This window comes from Embiotoca jacksoni, unplaced genomic scaffold (assembly GCF_022577435.1).
Source record: "Embiotoca jacksoni isolate LCO1_2020_lvr unplaced genomic scaffold, fEmbJac1.0.p SCAF_26, whole genome shotgun sequence".
NCBI classification, from domain to species: Eukaryota; Metazoa; Chordata; class Actinopteri; family Embiotocidae; genus Embiotoca; species Embiotoca jacksoni.
Window position 1 is genome coordinate 5,649,534 of NW_027185377.1, and position 22,266 is coordinate 5,671,799.

The following is a 22,266-nucleotide window of genomic DNA, read 5'->3' on the forward strand; positions in this document are numbered from 1 at the left end:
TACTAAAATTTTGTTACAAGTAATTTTTGTTAACTTTAGAATTAACTAATTAAAATAGATAAATCATTTTGTAAAAAGCTAATTTATAGGCAAGTATGCCTGAGGCACAGAGCAAACGACAAATGATAGCTTCCTTATATTTAACCATAAGCCGCATAAACACACGTGACACACTTTTGTATTTTTTTTCCTGAACATTTTATTAGTTTGCAACAACAAAAAAAAGGAACAAAAAGAAAAAGTAATTTCCTCCAAAATAATCTCGATGCTGGAGAACGGGACGGTTAAAACTGAGGAGGATTCAATCAGGGAACGGGCGATCACAGTGACACCTCGCCTCATCCCTGCTCCTGTTCCTTGGCCAGCGGAGGAGTCGGGGAGAAGCTGCATTCAAGATGAAGCGACAGAAAGAACGAAGGGACCAAGGAGTAGAAGATCATCTACCGAATCCTGAACAGGAATAAACGCTAGCTATGAAAAAGAACAAGAAAAAAGAAAATCCTCCTTTGGTGTCCAAAAACTTGGCAACTCCATCACCAATCTTTACATTTTAAGCGCGAGAAGACAAACTCGGGGGTAATAAAGTTCTCTTATTAACATGATTAAATCTAAATCCAATTTAACTAACGTTAGACTGGAGTGGTCATCTCCACTTTAGAGCAGACCTCTTTCTGAAATAAGGCATCTGTAGTGCTGTCAACTGAAACGACCGCAACAGGGAGGGCCACACGTGCATCCAGCGATCACAGAAAGGGCGCTGTGAACGTGGCTGCCGTACAACAATATCCTAAACATCTATATCGTGGATGAGGGGCTTTCCTTCTCTCTTCTCTGCCCGTTTTATCTCTATCTAACATCAGGCAAAAACGAGAACAGAGATATAACAGCACGAAAAATCACATGATGAATAGCAGGCTAGCCAGCGTGCCGCTGCGTGTGTGTGTGTGTGTGTGTGTGTGTGTGTGTGTGTGTGTGTGTGTGTGTGTGTGTGTGTGTGTGTGTGTGTGTGTGCGTGCGCGTGCGTGTATTATACGAGCCAATGAGCAGCGGTAAACAGTGATATGTTCTGAAGGCTGTTTAAGGAGGCGGAGGATGCCAAGGAGAGGGGGATCAATAGCAGGAGGGTGGAGGAGGTCGCGATGGACCAGATCATTTATGTGAAGGTGAGCCCCGCCTCGTTGTAGACTTTGAAGACCTTCTCGATGGCGTTGACGTAGGCGGCCGTCCGGAGGTCCAGACCCAGGTTGTACTTGCTCGCGGTGCGCATGATTTGCTGCAAAGGTAGAAGACGACATGTTAAAGCAGCTCGGGCAGCCTCGAAGGATAAGAGCGGTACGTAGTAAAAGCACAAACAATGCCGAAGAATATTTCAAAGTCCAAAATGATGCTGACTGGAGTAACAACTTCAAAGTGAAGGTCAAACTATGGCTTGTAGGAAACCTGGACCAGGTGACTCTGGACTGCCTGAAGACTTTCTTCTTTTTTTTTTTATAAACATACAATGTTGTTTAATATCTTTTTTTATAACCATGTTAGAGAAAGAATGAGAAAGAAAATAAATTTTAAAAAAAGACAACAAGGCCTAAACCTATTTCTAAAAATACATTAATTTATTAGCATTTATGACATTTTTGCAGTACTCCCCAGCTTTTTATATCAATATCTGATGCTGCTGACTGAAACTTGATTTAAAAAAAAAAAAAAAAGAAGAAGAAGAAGGATTTAACAGCTTCCTGCAGCACAATCCATTCTCAGTTGTAGCTCGTAGATGTGTAACGTCTCTCGACAGCCATAATGTTTCAACTAACGGCAGGTGAGAAAAACTATTGGAGACCTGCGGAAATAAAATTTCAAATTCCTTCCAAGTTGTCTTTTGAGAGAGCTGGATTCAGTGATTGTCAACACTTTGAGACCAGGAGATGCCCTGTTCGAGGTGCAAGCTCATCATCCCAGTTAAAACTTCAATACATATTTGATCATTTATTTTTTTGGATACTTTAAGAGATTTCTAGTTGCTTTTGTGTTTGTTTGTTTGTTTGTAGCATGATGAGTTTACCTACAGAGGAAATGAGTCTCAGACTGCACTCCATGCATAGACTATGAGTCAGATGTGACGCATTTAACACATTATACAGAGATCAAAGTAGTCGTTTCCACTGAAACACATTTATTAAGGACAGCTGACAACACGCTTGTAATGCCAGAGCCTTAAAAGTAAATTATCTTAAGTTATCTGAATCATGAAACATGCAGTTCAGGGAAATATTTCATACCAAAAGTTCAATTTAAATTGTTCTAAATTTTAATTTAAATTGTACTGTAAACCAAGTTTTAATGTCTTGCATTAGGTTAGGGCTCTTAACATTTCCAACTTTCTGTGCGTCTCATCAGAATTTATTTTAATAGTCAAGATGGTAAACAGGTTGGACTGGGTCGTATGCTGCATATTCACTTACCCGGGCAGACCTCTCCATGGTGTAGGCCAACCCAGAGTGAACAATATCCTTCTCGGAAGCACCCTGTAAAGGAAGAGTGTTTGTTAACGACACAATCATTCACAGAGGGACACGTCAAAACACTTTTACTGTGGTGACAGCGGATGTTACTCACAGCAACTCTGGCCTGGAAGTCAGCGGTAGGTACGACGGGGATGGGTCCTCCCTGCTTGCCAAACTTCCTCTCTAAACTCTCCTGCACAGACACTGGAGAAGGAGAAAAGCAGAAACACCCCGGTAGCTCATTCATAGTCAATGTAAATACACTGGGAAACATGATCGGCTGCATGTTACAAGAGTGGAAGTATGATTAGAAAAGAGACCGTCGGTACCCGTCGTTTCTCGTGGACAGAGATTTCACATCAGCCACAAAACATCAGCAGATGTTGTTCCTCTTACGAAACATTTTTGTTTGTCTTGCATGCCATGGAGATGACTGTATCCATCCACCTCGTTGTCAGACCGGTTTAAGGCCGACCTGAGCAAGATGCAGTCTCCTCCCAGGCTCTATAATAAGGAGACGCACACACTGCGATCTGCGTCACTCTCACCTCTGTACTCTTTATTGTCTGAACCTTTCTGTAGAAAGCTTTGACTAAAGAACCTTGAAGACAAATCTCGACTCGGACTCATCATTTCCAGATTTCCACCACACCACACTCGGTAAGAAAAGTAAGACTCTATTTATTTGTTCATCCATTGCGTTTGTTGATGGCTCCAATAAATTGCAGTTCAGTTCTTTGTTTTTAAACTGCAAACATTTGCAGTGTTTCAGTCACTCCAACAGCGATCTAGAGAGGCCTAAACTTAACACAGAAAATCTAACGCGTTACATTTGTTAAAGTTGCTGTAAAGTAGAACTGAAAACGAGTTTTAAGTTCATCACACCACAGAAGTATGGGTTGTTAACTACCCACCCAAATTAGAATGAAAAAAACCAAACACCGACAAGTAGGTTAAATAAGGCTTTGAAATCGTGAGGAACTCATCAGTCTTCTCTGCACTGAGACTGGGGGGGGGGGGGTCGCCTGAAGGCGCTGAAGCTCCGCCCACTCGCTGGAAGGTGTTCAGTATGACAGTCCTGTGGCTGCAGTTCTTTTCCCCACTGAGCGGTCCGTCTGACATCCAACCTCTCGGTGACTCCATGCGTGATGTCCCACTGGCACTCTGTCTCTCTGGTGGATGGAGACGTCCTGTAGCTGCCAGCTGATGTACAATAACAATCTGACTACGGCAGGAGTAGCAACTGAAGTCGAGTGGGAAGACATCTTATGCAAATGAGCTGCAGGCTTTCATAGCGTTTCACAGTGAGAGAGGAGGAGCCATGCAGAAGGTTATATAAACCGGCTGTGATATGACGTAGATAGGTTGTTGTGAGGTAGATAGGTTGGGTTTTAGCTCCGCCTAAACAAAACCTGAGCTGAAAACGGGTGAGAAACTGTATAACGGTCTAACTCCACATTTCAGTGCGACAAAGTTTTCCATCTTTGCACATGCTTTCAGCGACTTATTTCACACGTATATAATGTACTGAGAAACAATTCATGGAATTTTCTTTACAGCATCTTCAACAGAAAATAGTCTCTCGTGGACAGAGATTTCACATCATCTCATACCAGCAACATAACAGACAATGGCTGAAGCACCACAGACGGTAAGAAAAATAAGATTACTTATCTGGTTATATATTTATCTTACCTTGATATTCTTACTGACTAAATCGTTAATATTTTTCCTTTTCTGCACTGCTGGGCAAAAATAAAATAGGGTCAAATTTGCCCTTGATTGTTGTAGATTTCAGAACTAAGGTGTTTAAGAGTATTTATTATTTTCTCAGCATTCACAGCACACTGGAACCATCTGAAACACTTTCTGCAGTAATAGAACAGTTAAATGTAAGAGTAGAGCGTCACAGAAATATTAATGGTTCCCGCCTTCTTTCTTTTTTGACAGAATAAGGCTCGTTCTTTTGACTACACAAAAGGTATGTCAAAGAGGGAGAGGAAAAACTTAAAAAAAAAAAAACCTAAAGAGAAACCCAGATGTTCTCTTTGAGGACAAGACGAAAGATGATTCAAGATCCAACCTCATTTTCTTCACCGAGGCAACAGAAGAGTGGAGCGCTGCAATACTGGAAGCCTTTCCGGGGACTGAGATAGAGCATCCCCTTGGCAAACTCATACTCTCCGAGAATGGAGGCTCTATATTTATATATCATACTGAAATGGTTGTGATTGAAGGTTCAGAGACAAATCTTAACAACTTTGAGGAAAGATTTCAACAACTAAAGCAACATGTGATGAGGAACGCTAGATTAGAGAACGAAGTGGCACAACTGGCAATTCAAGATCTTAATTTGGGATCTGAAATAGCCGGCGAGTGACGGGAGCAGAGCCCCCGCCCCTCAATAAAACGCAGAACGAGGGTTTCAGACAGTGCTGAGAAGTCTTGTACTCACTGAGCAGGTGGTAGTTGGAGTCTCTCTCGTACTTGAAGGTCAGTCTTCCGTAACTGACATGGTTGAGATTCTTCAGCCACTCGAAATAAGATACCGTCACACCACCAGCATTCAGGTACATGTCCTGCGAGACGAAACATCCCGTATTCAGACATTTGCCTGTTTGGGACGGTCTTCAACTCTCTGTGTGTAAAACTGTTTGGACAAAATGTCCTCTGTACTCCAGAAATGTCTTAAAGGTTTTAAATATCAAAGAAAATAAATGTTCTTTAAAATCTCCTGTTCACATCATACTTTAAACAAAGTTAACTGAAACAAGCGATTTCAGAGCCTTGAACGCCTCACTGAACATAACGCACCAGCACAATGTGGTCACATCAAACCGCTGCTTCATGTTTTTAGTGCACAGGTGTAATTTCCAACCTGCCGTTCTCAAACCATTTGCACTGTCCCATCAGCGCAGATAACGTTTAGTCATGCGTGTCTTATGTACATATTTTGTTATTCAGAAAAACAGTTTATTAATTTAAACAGAGCTGAAGAAGCCAAATTAGTAAAAATGTGTCAAAGAAAATTGAATTTATATTCAGCTGTCATCAAATTTAGTTTGAGTTGGTATTTCCGTGTGCGTGTGTCATCAGGTGTGCTTACAGGAATAACCATGACGTTGTTCTCCAGGAAGACCTTGTCGGCATCTGGGGTGGTGGGACCATTGGCACCCTCAGCAATGATCTAGCAAAAAAAAAAAAAAAAAAAAAAATCAAACACAACTCATAACTACGACCAAGTTGCCCTGTCCTCGCTCATGCGAAGCCCAAATGACAATTTCAATCACAGCACCTTTAGTGAATCAAAGTAAGCGTTTACCTTGGCCTTGATCCTGGGGGCGTTGTTACGAGTGAGCTGCTTCTCTCCGGCGGCCGGGATCAGGATGTGGCAGTCGGCTTCCAAAATGTTCCCTTCATAGGGTTTTGCTCCTGGGAAGCCCACAATGGTGCCGTTGTTCTACAGAAAGTGCAAAGACACAAACACACAGGAGGAAAAAAAACATTATAATTGTATTTACCGACAGGGATATTGTTGAGTGAGCATGAATAAGTATGAAAGAAAAGAAGAAGTCCCAAAAACAGACAAAGAGGGAACAACTTTGATTTAATAAAAAAAAAAAAAAATAAAAATAAAAAAAGATAAAGGAGATGCTGAAATGATAAGAGAGGGGAAACAGAAGTGAGGGGATGTGCTTGTACCAGTTTGTAGTCCTCCAGCTGTTTGGGGTCGATGCCGTCTGGGTTGTAGATGGCGCCGTCAATCTCAGCAATACCCACACATTTGGCCCCGAACCTGTGCAGGTACCTCATGGAGTGAAGACCCACATTACCAAAGCCCTGTGAAAAGTCACAGCAAATAATTATCTTCATACTCCAAGAATTTACGATCACTTTTAAAATCACTAAGCAACATTAGCAGTAAAAAAAAAAAAAAAATTCTATTATTATAGTCCATTTTACTCAAACCTAAAGATCAGCCTCATGTAACGAAATACAATAGTGCCACCATGTGGCCAGTTTAAGCTATAACATTTTCCTTACGTGCTGCACTGTGACCTGAAAGGACTTTCAGAGACGTGCAGTATGTTTTATTATGTTCACTCTACGTAAATTCTGGGACAAATAAACTAAACGGGCAAAGATGGACAAACAGAAAGGAAACTCTCCTGGAAAAAAATACTGTTCTCCTGCCTGGTCACAATCTCAAAAGGCATTATTATTAAAAGTAAATCACTGTTGGGTCTGAATTCACTGGGATTATGGGTAGGTGATGTTGGCAGAGGAACAATCCTCTTCCACAATGTATGCAATTTCATATAGCTATATCAACATGTATCTAAATCAAGTAAATATTTTAGAAAATAGAGCAAAAAAATAAATAAAATTAACCCATCTTTGGAAAAATCCAGTATTGCCATACAGCACTCCCGGTCACTTTTCCCACAATAATCTAAAACAGCCAGAGCTTTAAGAAGAATGTGTGTACAAAGTAAAATCTGTAAGAGGGAACACTTTTCCTCAGTTTCTGTCATCTCATGGTATAGTTATATCACAGTTGTAAGAGATCAACAGGTTAGCTGGAGCAGAAAAAACAACAACTTCACTACACGGTAAAAAAAAAAGAAAAGAAAAGAAATCTCAATAGCGAAGTACAAACATGCCCATGTTTTGATCTTAATACCATACAAGAGATCTGTTCTCTCTTTTCTCACTAATAAATCTCTAAGAAAAATCTAATCTCAGCAGCACAAAGTCACACACACACACACACACACACACACACACACACACACACACACACACACAGCGAGAGAAGGATTATCTTTCTGAACATCTATGTCAGCATTCAGCTGCTGTCACCGCTTCTTCACCTCCTCAGACATCCTTCAATCATGCGTCACTCTAATAACCGCTCGCCTGCAAACACCATCCTCCTTTATATCTCTAATTGTATCTGCAGTCTCCTCTTTGTAAATCCCCTCAAAAAAAAAAAAAAAAAAAATTATGTTTGATCAGCATCCTGTGAGGAAACAAGTAGGAGAATATCCTTTTTTCTTTCTTTTTTTTTTTTTTAAATGGCCAAAAGTTACGCAACCTGCAGCGACCCTGACAGAAACATTTTGTTGGGTGAAATGCGTCTGCACATACAGGGTTGATGATATTAAAACATCAGATTTCATATCTGTTGTCTTGGAAAGTGGTGATTATGGAGAGTATTCAAGGAAGACAGCAGAGGACGCTGCTGAGGGACTTCCTACTCAAGAGTGAATTTGAGTGAGTGTGCGCGTCCGTGACATGTGAGGAGCTGCATGTGACGAATGGAAGTGAAACTCCTCACGAGAAATGATGCTCGTTGACTTTTGTCTTGTGAACTTCTCCTTTCACAGATTTATACTTGACTCAGTTTATGCTTTAAGAAAAATGTGCCCTTCCCTGACTTTAATGTTGCTTCTTTTTATCGTCTTTTCCATCAAGATGTATTCCATTGTTTACATTTAATCCTTGGTGCTAAAACAACCGAGACTAGCGAAAACATAGCAATTAATCGTCTTTTAAACTCGAACTCTGTCTCACAAAGCTCAGCATGAAGGAATTACGGTAGTAGAGCAGGATAATTTCTGTTTACGGGTTCCTCTCCTGCCGAGTCATCATTTCCATCAACGAAGACGGGAAACTTCAGTTCAGCCCGGAGATCAGGGCCGGGCTAAAACAGATGGCGAGGCTGTGATTGAGGCGCAGCTCTAAAAAACCCTCGTCGGGATTTCAAATGAAAACCTAAATCCTGTCGGCGTCAGTGAGCAAATAATTGCAATACATTCACAGCTGCCTCGAGTAAAATGTTTCGACTGTGATCAAACTGAGAGTGAGAGTGTTTGTTTGTGTGTTTGTGCACCTGGATGATGAAGGTCTTGTCCTGGAAGCCAGGAGTCAAGCCCAGCATGCTCATGTAAGAGGCCTCGTTAATGAAGTTCTCGATGCCGTGGAAAACTCCACGTCCGGTGGCTGAGATGCGTCCGTGGATTCCTCCCTGGCTGATGGGCTTTCCTGTCACACAGGCATGGGCGTTGATGTCCTGAGCACACAAGAAGAGGAAGATCAGACCAAACACACACACACACACACACACACACCATAGACTGTACACGATTATATACACACACACACGCGCGCACACACACACGCACGCACACACACACACACACAACATTGCAGCCACCATGGCTGACTGTGATTGGCTTAGAGACTTCTAAAGCAAACACAGCCCAAAACAAATTGGTCTTGAAGCCTCAATGTCTCAAGTGATTGTAAAAGACAAAACCCTTTGGGGATACTTGCATGGAAAATCTGATATATTTTTAATAGGTCTGTTATTTTTGAGAACCAGCATCTAGTGCTATTAAGTGGTGCTGCTTAATTCCTCCTTCAGCAGCCTCGGCTTCTGGCCATGGTGTTGGCTGCTTGGCATATAAAGTGTTATGTACAGTACCAGGTAGTGGGGCAGCTGACTGAATGTCAGTACAAACTACCCATAATCCTCTGCCCTCTGATACCCGGAGCAGGAATGTGTCACCTACTCCAAATCTCTGTCAGGGGTATCTGGAACAGAGGCCACATAGCTGGATAAAATGAGAGGAGCTGGGCTGGAAACCACACTGGATTACAATTTTTATCGTCATTGACATCTGAATGAGTCAAGCGTGTTGATTGATTGGTGGATATTGATTCTGTATGGATCATAATAACCCCCATCTGCATGTGAGCCAGGAAAATAGTAGTACGACGTTCGGTAGGCATTCAGAAACCTGTTAAAAACAGATACTCTCCTTCTACTGACTTCAGTCTACTACAAACATCTTTCTTCCAAGAAGTCTAAATTTATATGAAACGTAAGCTCACAGCCAGTTACCATCATCTACCGAAAATGAACGGGCACAGTCAAACTTTTCTCTTTTTACATTCAATTTCTGGCAATGTCACCACAACAATTTTTCTCAATTGAAGCTCTGCTATATTACAGCACAAAGTAAGAATCTTCAACCAAAACTCATCTTTTTTTAACAAAAAGAACTCGTCATTAACGGTCAGTATGCCTCTCAAAACTCTCAAACAGATTTGAGGAGGTTTATGGGAAATTAGTTCTTATTGTGGGAATGACAATGTTAGTTTTCTACACACTTCCAGTGCACTTCCTGTTTTTGTCCATACAGTATGTGGTGAATGACCAATATCCATGTTTAAAGAGGATATAGTGTGTTTTCCATATTACAGTCACTTTTATGAACGTTTTGTAACTTTGCACAAATAGATCTCCAAGTTCAAAATATAGAAAAATACAAAAAATTCTGTGAAGTATAGTACGTTTGTAGTCATAGGAAGTGATTACATGTGACTCTTTATTAGGTGGTAGTTAAAAAAATCAATAAAATGTAAAAATCTATTTACAATTTTTTTTTTCTTTCAACTAGCCATTTTTGTTAATTTCTGCAATTTTACCACCCAAAAAAAACAACATAGAAAATGGCCCAAATTACATTTTTGAGAAAACCCGCCATAAAAATAAAGAATTTTTGATGGCAACAATCACCAAAAATAGATAGTCCATGACAATAGCCCAAAACCTAAAAAAGACACAATTTATGGAGAAGCAAAGGCTGAGCGTGGAGAAACTGGAAAAAGGATGTTTGGCATTTCTCAGAGATAATGGCTTTCAGCGTTTCAGCTCTGACGATCGTCCGTCTCAAGTTTCATGTAAAACAACGCTGTGGCTCGCTTTCCCAAACTCCCTCTGAACCCCCCCTTTCACCTCTCCTTCAGCTACATGGCTAAAATCAAAGTTAAATGCGTTTTGGCCGCCATCATTTTTGACTATTTCGATCAAACCTTTGTGAAAGACACATGTGCAAAACACGTACCCGGGTCAACGTTGTCCATGAGTAAGCCGTGTTTGACAGGTTTTAATAGCAGAATGGACAGATGACAAACACAAACAAACACACACACACACACACACACACACACACACACACAGGCCTCAGTCTGAAAAGCTGCTTTTCAAGAGGGGAGGAATGTTTCCGTGGTCGGCTGGGAAGGGAGAGGCAGGAAACCACTGTTCATGGTTTACATGTGACTCATTCCTTGTTTTTAATCCGGCCTGTTTGAACATTTCTACCAAAACCCCAACCAAGTCCGGCAGATTGGTTCTGTACGTCGAGAACTCACAGTGTGTGCAATGGTGTTGGCGTACGTGTCGGCGATCCAGGACATTTCCCTCTCTCCTGTGCTCATGTCGGGGGCCGGGACGTCGATGCCAGGTCCTGGTAAACAAACACGGGTAGGGGAGGGAGGAAGAGAGCGGGTAAGGGAGGGAGAAGTGGGAGCGTTTTAGTAAAGTCCGCCGGTCACAGTGCTCACAAGCTCATACTTCACGCCGGAGATGGTGAACACCGCGGGTTTCCAGGCTTCAGCTACTAGCTATCTCTGCTGATCCTAAGAGCTTGAGTTTATATTCTTTTGCTGAAAATACAGACTTAAATAACAGGGGAAATGTGAGCACTAGGCTTTTTTGTGTCCTTGTCTCACAATATATCTCACAATATATACATATATATACACACACACACGCACACACAACGGCTTCGAGATCCAAAAACAGAAGTGGAGATGTGGGGGTGGGACTGCGAGAGAGAGAGAGAGAGAGAGAGAGAGAGAGAGAGAGAGAGAGAGAGAGAGAGAGAGAGAGAGAGAGGAGAGAGAAGTTGATGAGCGAATCTGTCGGGAGGCAGAACAGGCCGGTGACGTGGGCCGTGGGTAGCGTTTTACCTCCGGGGTGTAGAAAGACTCGCCAGTGAAAGAAGGCCCTCGTATGAAGTCTCACCAGAAATGACACAACTACTGCCGTTTCCAAGCACACAGTGGCAGATCTCTCCGCTGGTGTTTGAACTAAACGCATTAGGAACATTCGCATGCATCCAGCTAAGGGTGAACAAACTGTCTGTATGGGGGATGTTGAGCCGCTGGACCAGTGGATGTGTTTGCGTGCGGCCGAGCTCGATACAGTCGGCTCTAATATTACAACTACCGACAGAAACCAACCCTTTTCGAACCGATTCACTACAGTTCAGAGGCAAACGTTATTCTTTTCCCGCCGCAACATATATTCAATACATTTAGTTACTCTGCAGATTCAGATTAATGACACACAATAAACAAATAAATGATGATGTATTCTTTTGGGGTATGATAAGGCTTCACAAGTTACCAAGCAGTATAAATTCATAAAGATCAGCCCCGTCTTTACCGGCTGCAACAATAAAAGATTATCAAATAATAAACTTTATCAACAAAAATTGTAATACAGATTCAGAAATGAAGAGTACTTTCACTTGTGTTACTTCAAGTCAATTTTGATGCTCAAGTTGTTTTTCCTCAAGGCAAATTTTAAATGACAACTTATATTTATAACGCACCATTTTACACACTGTGATAGTGCTACATTCATATCATAAAAGACCTGATTCCTTCTTCCTCAAATGTATAAAGTGTGTACATTGGGAAACAGGCTGTGCTTTGTGGTTTCCTCCACCTGTAAAAATCAGATTCAAGTTGAACTTTCATCCCAACACACCTTTATCTTTTTCTCCATTAGCAATTTTCTCCCACTTTAATTAACACGGACACACCCTCATCTACCCCAACCTGAATAAACAGCACGACATGACAGGAAATAGTTACCTCGATTAATGGAAAATGAAGGGAGAGTGTGTGTGTGTGTGTGTGTGTGTGTGTGTGTGTGTGTGTGTGTGTGTGTGTGTGTGTGTGTGTGTGTGTGTGTGTGTGTGTGTGTGTGTGTCCCACTATTACGCACAGAGAGAGAGAGAGAGAAAGACAAACTCACCAATGAAACCCTTCTTGGCCAGCTCAATAGTGAATCTCCTGGTGATCTTCTCCAGCTCATTATCCTGCAACGAAGCGCAGATTTTAGGACAGACATCTTGTCAACCTGGTTGCATTCCTCCCAGCAAATCAAACAACGTCTCCTCCATGTCAAAACAACAATTCTCATAAGAGCCACTTCAAGCCTTTGATAGACCTGGGAGGTTTTGTTTTTGTCGAGGCTTTTCTCTCCAGTCAACTCTGAGATTGGAAGCATCAGTCAGTGACCATTCAATCGTTTATCTCACAGCATTACTCAGGATTATAGCGTGTAACCATATAAAAGACAGTGAAAGCATCATTAGTTAAGGGAAAGATTTACGACATTTTAATTTAAACCACCAAAATACTTTACATCTGCTCATTTGTCGGCATTGCAGTCGCTTCACCCTTTAAATAAATATTCAAACAAGACAAGGATACAAAGACCTCTGATTATTTGGTTCACCGCCTGTTCTCTTATCTCCTTTCTATGTCTCTTCAATTTTTCCCCTCTTCTTACTTTATTTCTCAAGGAGCAAATACAAAATGGAACTCCCCGCCTTTTGCATTCTTGTGTGACTGAGTCATCGCCTGTGAAAACTGCTGCCAGCCTTCTGAATCTAAAGCACGTCTCCTCGGCTCCGTCGCCCTGTTCCTCTGCTTTAAGTACGACAGCACACATTTAAACACGTCTGTATATCTTTACATGTGCGTGCGAGTGTGGTGGAGGCGGATTGACAGGAGAGGGCTTACAGAGTAATTCTTGGTGTTGATCTTCACTCCAGCTTTGGCTCCCCCGAATGGCACATCTGGAAGGGGAATGATACAGCTCAAACACCACAGAAACATGTGTAATCGCTCGCAAAAGAAGCAAAACAACAACAACAACAAAATAGATGGATGGATAACTATTCTCTGGCATTACATTCTCTGATCATACATTCAGGCAGAAGCGGTCAAAAACGTACAGTAATAATATAACTGTGGAGATCTGGGTATAACCAGCAGGAGGCTTTGTGGACGGCTAAGACTTTAATACTGACCAACGACGGCGCACTTGTAGGTCATCAGAGAGGCCAGGGCTTTCACCTCATCCACAGACACATCTGTACTGTAACGGATACCTGAGGGGAAACACACAGACAAAAAGCGATTTATAACAGAGCCACCGTACGAAGAAAAACTGCAAAAATGTACAAGAGGCCGATATGTATTTTTTTTGTATTTTAAAAAAGGAGCAGCGTCTTGGATTTAGTGGCATCTAGTAGTGAGGTTGTAAGTGGTGAGGTTCCTTCGAAGCGTGTAGGAGAATCTACGGTGGCAGGAGAACTCAAAAACACAAAAGCCCCTCTTTAGAGCCAGTGTTTGGTTTGTCGCTTCTGGGCTACTGTACAAACATGGCGGCGCCAAATAGCACCGTCTGTGGACGAAGACAAGTTCCCTTCATTAAACACTACTGAAAACACAATTATGAATATTATATTACATTTTTACCTAAATCCTACATAATCAACCTTTAAGACAAACAAAACTGATGTGTCCCGTATTTTTCCGTTTTTATGAGCTGGTTTGAGTTCACATGCCTTTTATATTGACAGTTGCCTACGTGTTTAGACTCTAACACAAGGAAGTCCTTGTCCTGTGCAGAAACTGTCTCCACTACATGTACAGCTCGATGAACAGCAGAAACAGAGCACAGTAAAAAAAAAAAAAAAAACTGGACTGGACTGGGCCAATAATCCCAGTGTGTTCTCCACGGCTACGCAGGACCATATGTATGGGTCAGAGATCACTCAATGCGTCTCGCAGTCAAGGTAACAGCTAAAGGAGGGGCGGAGACGTCGTGAACCAATCACGGCCCTCCATTCCGACCTCAGACCCAGAGCTGCAGTCATACCTTCCTGTTATCTAGCGTTTACTACCGTTGCCACAGGAACATGTGCAACCTTATATGTACACTCATACAGCCAAGCTGCATATGCCACGCTACTCCATCTTATTGGCACAGCGTGTGAGAGAGAGAGAGAGACTGAACAACAACCCCAAAAATAGTGCATCCAGAGTTAGCTTGTACAGAGAAACCCAAGGGCAAGCAGCACAGAGACGAGACTGCAGAGTGCTTTCTGAAGAGGAAAGCAAAGTGCGGGTCTATTTATGCGAGCAAAAACACAGGAAGCGTAAGGGGAAAAAGCCACTTGATGACATCGTTCTGTGCCCACCCACCCTAATACCTCATTGCTGCAGTCTTGAATTGCAGGACGGTCACGTGCTAAAGATCAAACATCCCAAACAAAGCAGCAGCCATCAGAGCGCTGCTGTGGGTGGCTCTGCCTCTTTTTTTTTTTTTTCCATTTCCATTCATCCAAACATCAGCTGAGATACCTCACCCAGGCGATGCTGAGCACATTGATCAAATTAAAAAGAGAGGTGGGGGGGGGAAGAAAAGAAAAGAAAAGAAAAGAAGAAAAAAAAAAAAAGGCTGGCTGCTTAACCATCCCCCATCCAATCATCCACCCAACTAGCTGGCAACCACAGCAACAAGAAACAAAACAGATCTGCAAAGTCTGAAATGAAATCGGGCAACTTTAGCTCACTGAAATTCACCGCAGTTTCATACAGGAAGGTCTGAAGGCGCAACACGATGGAGCTTTTAAGAGCCTCCGGGGTTTAAACCAACCTGCCAATTATGCACATGAACTTTAAAACACATTTTGAGCTTTTGATTGAATAATGGCGGGTTTGGTTAAAAAAAAAAAAAAAAAAAAAGAAGTACATTTTCCCCTACTGCGACTATTTCTCATTTAATTAGTAACCGTTATTTTTATTTTTTTGAGTTTTAACTGACAGCGTTTCAATTTCAGAGAGAAATCGAGTCTACCGAATGACTTTATAAGTTTTCACACACAGTGGGATGAAGTCCTCCCGCATTCATGGTTTACATTAGACAAAAGTGAAATCGTTCATTTCACCCCCCCCCCCCCCCCGGCGCGGCAAGGAGACGAAACGATCAGCGAACCACACAAAGTTCGAGTTTGACCGATGCACGCCACGTCCGGTAAAGAGCGGCGTGGTCCAGCCCGGCAGCCGTCGCTCTGTATGGCTCTCACAAGGGGGTGGATGAGCACAACGCGGACACACAAAAACAGCCTCTGCACTTTGTAGTTTGATCCGAGCACAGTTAAGGGCATATGTACTGTATACACTGTATTAATGATTAAACCCACTGAACGATAACAGCGCTCGCCCCTATTATCCAGGGGTCTGGCATAAAGGACAAATCACACCTTTTTTTTTTTTTTAATTGGGCAACTAGAAAAAAAATTAAACATTAGCCAATATCAAAACTACGAAAACTGCATTTAAGGCCTAATACCTCCTTTGAGTTGATTGCAGGATCAGCTTTAGTTGTCGCAAAGTCCAAATGGCGAGCTTTAATCCCATTTTGTAAATCTTAAATGAAAAGTTAATGTTTAAATGTGATTTGTGTGGCCGGAAACACGAGAGAGAGTGAACCATATTTGGTAAAAAAAAAAAAAAAAAACCGCTGAAGAGGTGGTTTCGATTTAGCTTCAAAAATCGAGGACGTGCTCGGCTCTCCTCAGGACTTTACGTAGACGGAGCGAGGAAATGAGATCCTTTTAAAAACGTTATTGATTTTTACTTGTAATGCCTTCTAAGTGTTCTCTCACTGATAAACCGGCTGCACAGTCAACGGCGCTGCAGGTTCGTACCGTCGAGGGGGGACGGGGGGGAGGCCCAGATCGGGGGAGACGCCCGCTACTGAGATTTCATCCGGGGGCGTTACCTCGGCTTGTCGGATCATTTTGCCGATATATTTCTTTAAACCAACGCTTTCTGCATCGGGCACAGTGTCGGCGTGCGCGTCTCGGGCAGAAATACACTTCCCCAGAATAGGGGCATCGAGCAGGTGCAGCGGAAAGGTTTCACGCCACACCGCTGAAGTCCGGCCCTCTGACCGGCTCAACCAAAACGGACCGACTCGATCAACTGGGAATGCCTCTTCTCAGTAGCACCCCCCCCCCCCCCACACACACCTGTCACACTGCCTGACAAATAGGAGTGCTCGGAAACACAACCTCCCCCCCCCCTCCCTGACTTTCCCATCACTATACTCACGATTTACCCACAGTGCACTGCAGCAATTGCCTCTGCTTTGAACCTTGAACCAAGGAGCATAGGTCACTCATAATACATCATATTAAAATAAATAAAGGATCCCACTGTCTTTGTTCCTCCTGCTTTTGACACTTGGCTGTGTGGATGAACAGTGAGCAGTAGGCACTTGTAGGTGTTTTGTGCAGCAAATGTGGAGATGCCCAAATGACGTGACACCTGATGCCCTGCACACAACGACATACATCCGGCACAATCTAGGGGGGGGGGGGGGGGAGAAGAGTGGCATAGATTGGTGATGACGAGCAATAAACTGGTGAATCAAATATATATATATATATATATATATATATATATATATATATATATATGGCGGTAAGATTTACTGTGCGTGAATAACGGGAGGTTGGAGGATGAATGGCCCGAGCTGGAGACGGATCACGAAGTCTTGACTGCGATCTTTGATAAGAAACTCCGGTGCCGTGATTGCCACAGATGAGCGGGAAGGTCAACCGCACGTTAACGGTCTCGTACGGTAAACGAACACGACCAAAAACAAAACGGAACACATAAAGTGCCATCGTAAAAAAAGACGGAAGGGTGATATCAGGTGCCGACGACATCCGCAAACCGGGCTTCGTGCTTTTTAAACGAGCTGACGTCGCCGCTAACTAATGCTAAGGAGCCGGCTAATGCTAGCTGTCCGACGGGCCGGCGCAGGAGGTTTCGGACTCGGGTTTTCTTACCCCCTTTGCACGGAGTCCTGTGCTGGCTGTGCTGGGCGCGGTACCCCTCCACCACCTCCCACTCTCCGTTATCCCTCTTGATGGGGAAAGACACGCTCAGGACGTGGTTGCAGGGCTTGATGATGCGCAGGATGCCCCGCACACGGTTCCTCTTCTGCTCGGGGCTCTCCTTGGTCCTCAGGTCCTCCACCAGCTTGTCCTCCACGATGGCGGCGCCGCGGTCGAAGAAGCCCTCCACCATCCGGAAGAAGTTGGGGTCGTCGGGCTGGTCGGCGTAGTGACGGACCCGCATCAGGGACGAGGACGCCGGGAGAGCGGAGTCCGCGCACCCGGAGGCCAGGGCGCTGCCAGCGGAGCGGCTCAGCAGCTCCCCGAAATACCGATACATGACCGACGCTAGTTAACCGTGTAAACGAACAAAAAAAAACAAAAATGTAAAAAAAAAAAAAAAGCAACTTAAAAAAAAAAAAAACAAGGACAATGGGGGGTGACAACAGGAGAAAAGGGGGGGGTTCAGACTGAGCGACGCAGCAGCTCCTCACCGTGTCCAGTCCTCCGGCCGAGTGGGGGATGACGCGCCGTGTGAGTTTGCTTTAAAAGGCAGCTCGAGTCAAAGGGAAGGTTTTTTTTTTTTTTTTTTTTTTTTTTTTTTTTTTTGCAGGGGCTCCTCCGGACGCACGCGGAAAGAGGAGGACCAACTGGAAGCGCGTGCCCGAGCGGAGCGACTGACAGCGCGCGCTCCCGCGTCTGTTTGTTGTTGTTGTTGTTGATTTTAAAAGGCAATGAAAAGAAAAAGGGACGTTAAATACAAGTTGATTCGTTTTTTTTTTTGATGTAGGTGTTGTTTTAAAGGATGATTTCAGGCCTTTTTTTTTTTTATATATATGTTGGTCACAGTTGAACTCTTAACGGCACTTAAAAAATGAATGCTATGTTAAATATATAAATATTTCATTATTTTTAATTTTTTTTTTTTTTTTTTTAGGGAGCATAAGCAGCTGCAGGATTCGCATCAGCCTTTTCATTCATCGGCTTTTGGACAGCAACCGCAGGATCTATGCGAGGCCCGCTGTCATCAGCAGTTCCCTCGTGTGTTGGTTCAGTCATACAACCATGAGACAAGAGAGAGGGCGATTCAGGTGGGAGATTTTGCAAAGGCCCATTGTGTTTCCATCAGTTGTTATAAGCTCCCTCGTGGGCAGCAATAAATATATGTATGATATGATATTTAAATATACGAAGGAGTTGATCTGGTGACGTGTAGGCTGGAAATATCTGCACAAATGATTGAATATAACCAGTTGTCGTTCAAAAATGTCCATATTAGTAGCATTAGGAATAAGAACTTGCAACCGATCTAGCGACGCTTGTAAACATGGCCGGCCACAATTGTGCTGATATTTTGCATATTTTTCTAATAAGAACTAAAAAAAAAAAAATACATGTACAGCTGAGGCTGAATTAGGTCGTGCGGTAAAATCAAATTAAAATTCATTCTGAGGGGGTCATGAGTGTTATGGCAATTCACCCAACAGTTGTCGGACATTTAACTTAAGACCGCAAATGTCAGAAGGATTCAGCCTCTGAGAACCATGAACATTTTGCACCAATCCATCCTGTGGGTGTTGAGATAGTCGATATTACTGGCCAGTCAAAACATCAACAAAGTCAGAGGGATACAGCCTCTGGGAACTTTAAATATTTGTGCAAAATGTTCTGTTATAGTTCATCCAATTCTTGTTGAGGGGTTTCAGTCTGGACCAAAGCGCTGGACCAACGTCACAATCTCTAGACCTGCACCTCCTACATGACTATCAAAACAATTGATTGAAAATCAGTGTTGGGGAGTAACAAGTTACATGTATTTGTAATCGGTTACAGATGCTGCGAAGAACATGTAATTGAATTACAGTTACTTTTCAAAATGTTGGTGATTACACGGGGGTTACAGCCGAATATATTCTTTTTGGTAAAAAAAAAAAAGCTTGAACATGAAGCATAATGTTCATTCTGTTGCTTTGCCTGTTTTCACAGGACCGTCTTCTGTCCGTGTCTAAACGGGATCCATTCATTCGGCATTAATGTGCTCAAAGCTGTGATCTTTGTTTGTGATTTGTTCTTATTTGAATTCGCACCGCCTTTCGTCTGTCAATCAAATTAATGCGCATTGCTTTCAGCGACCACGACGAGGCGGTTGGCCGCGTCGTCAGATAAGACGAAGCGATATTTGAAAGGAGTCATTCAGTAAGTGTCAAAAATCTGTGAACTGTACTCGTGTTGATAGATCTATCGTCACTCAGCATGGGGTTGACCTAAATATCGACTTGGTTTGATGTTATGGAAACATTTTTCTTTCACTGCAGTCAATTGAGTGATCGACATTTGTGGTTTGTTTTGGTGGTTGAGCTTTAAAATCAAAACATTCCCGTCTGAATTCAAGTTATATCGAAGAACTTTTCATCAAAGTTCGACAGTAATCAGTGTTGTGATGTTCACAATAACTAGTTTACATGTATTTTTTTTTGGGGGGGGGGGAGGGACTTTTCAGCTGTATTTACCCGTTTAAAACATTTGATCAGAAAGTAATCAAATGTAATGAGTAACACTGGTTTGATGAGGTCATCGAAATAGTTGTCTTAATGTGTAACGTATTCAATTTCAAGAGTAACTTTCCCAACACTGTTGACCATTAACAGTTTTCCATGTCAGCACTGGCCTTCAAAAGCTGATGTGCATCAACGGGTAGAGCGGAGAAGCAACCAGCAAAGTTTCTTTGATACAATAATCAAGTGAGTGTGTGTGTGTGTGTGTGTGTGTGTGTGTGTGTGTGTGCGTGTGTGCGTGTGTGTGTGTGTGTGTGTGTGTGTGTGTGTGTGTGTCCCCGCCACAGACAGAATGTGAGTCATTTTTCTCAGTGAGGAGAGCACGCCTGAGACTCTCCATCAAACAGTGAGCATTTTTGTGCCTGTTACGTATTAATGACTGGATCTGCTTCCATTGTCCAGCCGCAGCTAAAACAGTGCGGCAGTAAACCAGCCGTTATATAACATATTAACATTATTTCCCACTTACACACCGACGTGTGTTTGGAACGCCATCTACCACTCCGAGATACAGAATCGTAGTGCTCAGCTCATCTGATTGAGGCCCTGACCCGGGCTTATACCTGTGGACTCTGCACACACGAGATAAGATTAGATCTTTCCCCCGGCACGCACGCACAGATACCCATTCATATGTTTCAAAAGGGGTACAAACACGTGATTACACAAGATGAAAAGCAAGTTGAACACGGGCTTAGATGGGTGTAGTACATGCAGTTTGTTTGGCCAGACTACATGTTTAAGCGTTTTCAACGTCCTGTGTCGTCACTCTTGTGACTTTTGTAAGACAAAATAATCAATAGTAACCATGTTTCCCATCACAGCTGGCACAAGAACAAGGCAGTCTTTCATTATTACTAATGCAATAATGAGTTTATCTCTTTGTCTGTCTGTATATTACCGGGCCATATGGCTTTATTGACTCTTAAAGCTGATATCGAGACAACAAGCCGAGATGAAACGTTCAACAGGCAGAAGCAGAGAGAAAGGATTCACTGTGTGAACGTTCACGAGCCTGTTGGTGCTCTCTGTTCCTTTTGGGAGGTAAGCAAACAGCAGTAAAGATAACCTGCAGGCGTATGTGCGCACATGCGACCCCGCTCAGAAATGTATGGATGCAACGTTTTGAGCTACAAGTGCTTCCATCCGGAAAACATCCACGTGGACAGGCTGTAGCGTGTCTATAGGACAGAAAAAATGACAGCCTGTCTACAATTAGACAAATGCAACTGCCATTATCCACAAACCAAAAACCAGGCACATAAAACACAAAATGTCATCACATCAATGTCATTGTCGCTCAGTTGTGAGCAATGTTTCTGTCAGTTTGACGTGACATTTTCTTTTAACCTTCCTGCTGTACTCGGGTCTTTCGTTGCATCAGAACGGCTGTGACAACGGGCCGCGAAAGACCCGAGCGCAGCAGGAAGGTTAAAATGTGCAGCTTTTTGTCCACACGGATGTTGCATCAATACATTTTTTTTTGAGAATTAAAAAATTCAACTCCGCAGAAAACCTTCTCTTCCAACCAGACACTGATCTCAAATCACAGGCACCCACTTTTCAACTCAAAGCAAGAAAGAAGAAATTAAATAAATTGGCGCTCTAGCTTTTGAGATGTCGGTCTCTCCATAGGGCAGCCTAGGGATCAACCAAGACCTTGTCTCAGGAAAGATTTACTTTCCAAAGATTTTAGCATCATAAACAAAATTACTTACATTGTATTGACATGGAGGCAGAAATCCCCAGATAATTTCTATTTAACTTTTTTTTTTAATTTGGGGTAATATGCTTGAAATAAAAAAAAAATAATAATTCTTAAATTCTTCTAATACACAACCAACACCATCAAACATGTATTCATTTATCATAATACTGTCAGTGTTTCTGAGCATATTAATGTTTGTTTTATGATTTTGTGTGTGCGCTGTCAATTTACTATTGGGTTTACAAACATACTACGGTATCTATTGGGCACCAAGCAACAAACGTGTTTTTTTTTTTACCTGACGTGTACAACGTAAAACAGAAATCAATCTGTGAACTTTGAACTATGACCTCACCACCGAAGGGCAATTACATTCAACTCAATTAATAACTTAATAAAACTACTCGATTACTTCATTGAATGTCAGTGCGTGATATTTCCTTCACCAGCATTTCCCTGTTTGCGCACCCCCATATGATCTTTAATCATATTGACTCCGCCTTGCCATGTGTTTTCCTCCTCGCACCGATTTATCGCTGCTCGGTTTCAAAGGGTTGAACACCGTCACGGGATTGGCTGACAGCCTGACAACACCCACCCCGACCTTAGGGGTGTGACTGGGGGGGGAGGCGAGGAGGGTCAGAAGAGGGAAGTAAACA

At 42.7% G+C, this 22,266-nt stretch overlaps 1 protein-coding gene and 2 long non-coding RNA genes across 3 annotated transcripts in view; 2 read left to right on the plus strand and 1 right to left on the minus strand.

Annotated features, from left to right (window-relative positions):
- Nucleotides 1–174: 174 nt before the first annotated feature.
- On the minus strand, nt 175–17,891 carry glud1b (glutamate dehydrogenase 1b). Its single transcript, XM_069160315.1, has 13 exons — nt 17,297–17,891; nt 13,460–13,540; nt 13,170–13,225; nt 12,397–12,460; nt 10,722–10,816; nt 8,395–8,574; nt 6,201–6,338; nt 5,821–5,958; nt 5,605–5,685; nt 4,954–5,077; nt 2,611–2,702; nt 2,457–2,519; nt 175–1,273 (listed from the first exon to the last, which is right to left on the minus strand). The coding sequence occupies exons 1-13, from the start codon at nt 17,682–17,684 to the stop codon at nt 1,154–1,156; spliced, it is 1,620 nt and encodes a 539-aa protein (XP_069016416.1). The 5' UTR covers nt 17,685–17,891; the 3' UTR covers nt 175–1,153.
- LOC138204805 (uncharacterized) lies at nt 3,017–5,230 on the plus strand. The gene is made up of 3 exons (XR_011178824.1): nt 3,017–3,158; nt 4,058–4,149; nt 4,449–5,230. It is a non-coding gene; the product is annotated as an uncharacterized lncRNA (long non-coding RNA).
- Nucleotides 17,892–18,274: 383 nt separating the features above from the next.
- Nucleotides 18,275–22,266, plus strand: part of LOC138204806 (uncharacterized) — a 5,386-nt gene continuing 1,394 nt past the window's right edge. Inside the window, exons 1-2 of the long non-coding RNA XR_011178825.1 lie at nt 18,275–18,435; nt 19,474–19,540. This is a non-coding gene — a long non-coding RNA (uncharacterized lncRNA). The remainder of the gene's footprint in view (nt 18,436–19,473; nt 19,541–22,266) is intronic.

Bases quoted from the DNA above. Each gene is read 5' to 3' on its own strand.
- glud1b (XM_069160315.1), bottom strand. From the start codon at position 17,684: ATGTATCGGTATTTCGGGGAGCTGCTGAGCCGCTCCGCTGGCAGCGCC. The intron at 13,226-13,459 runs GTCAGTATTAAA...TTCCCCTTCCAG, and splicing joins CTACAAGTGCGCCGTCGTTG to ATGTGCCATTCGGGGGAGCC. The intron at 8,575-10,721 runs GTGAGTTCTCGA...TTGTGTGCTCAG, and splicing joins CCAACACCATTGCACACACT to GACATCAACGCCCATGCCTG.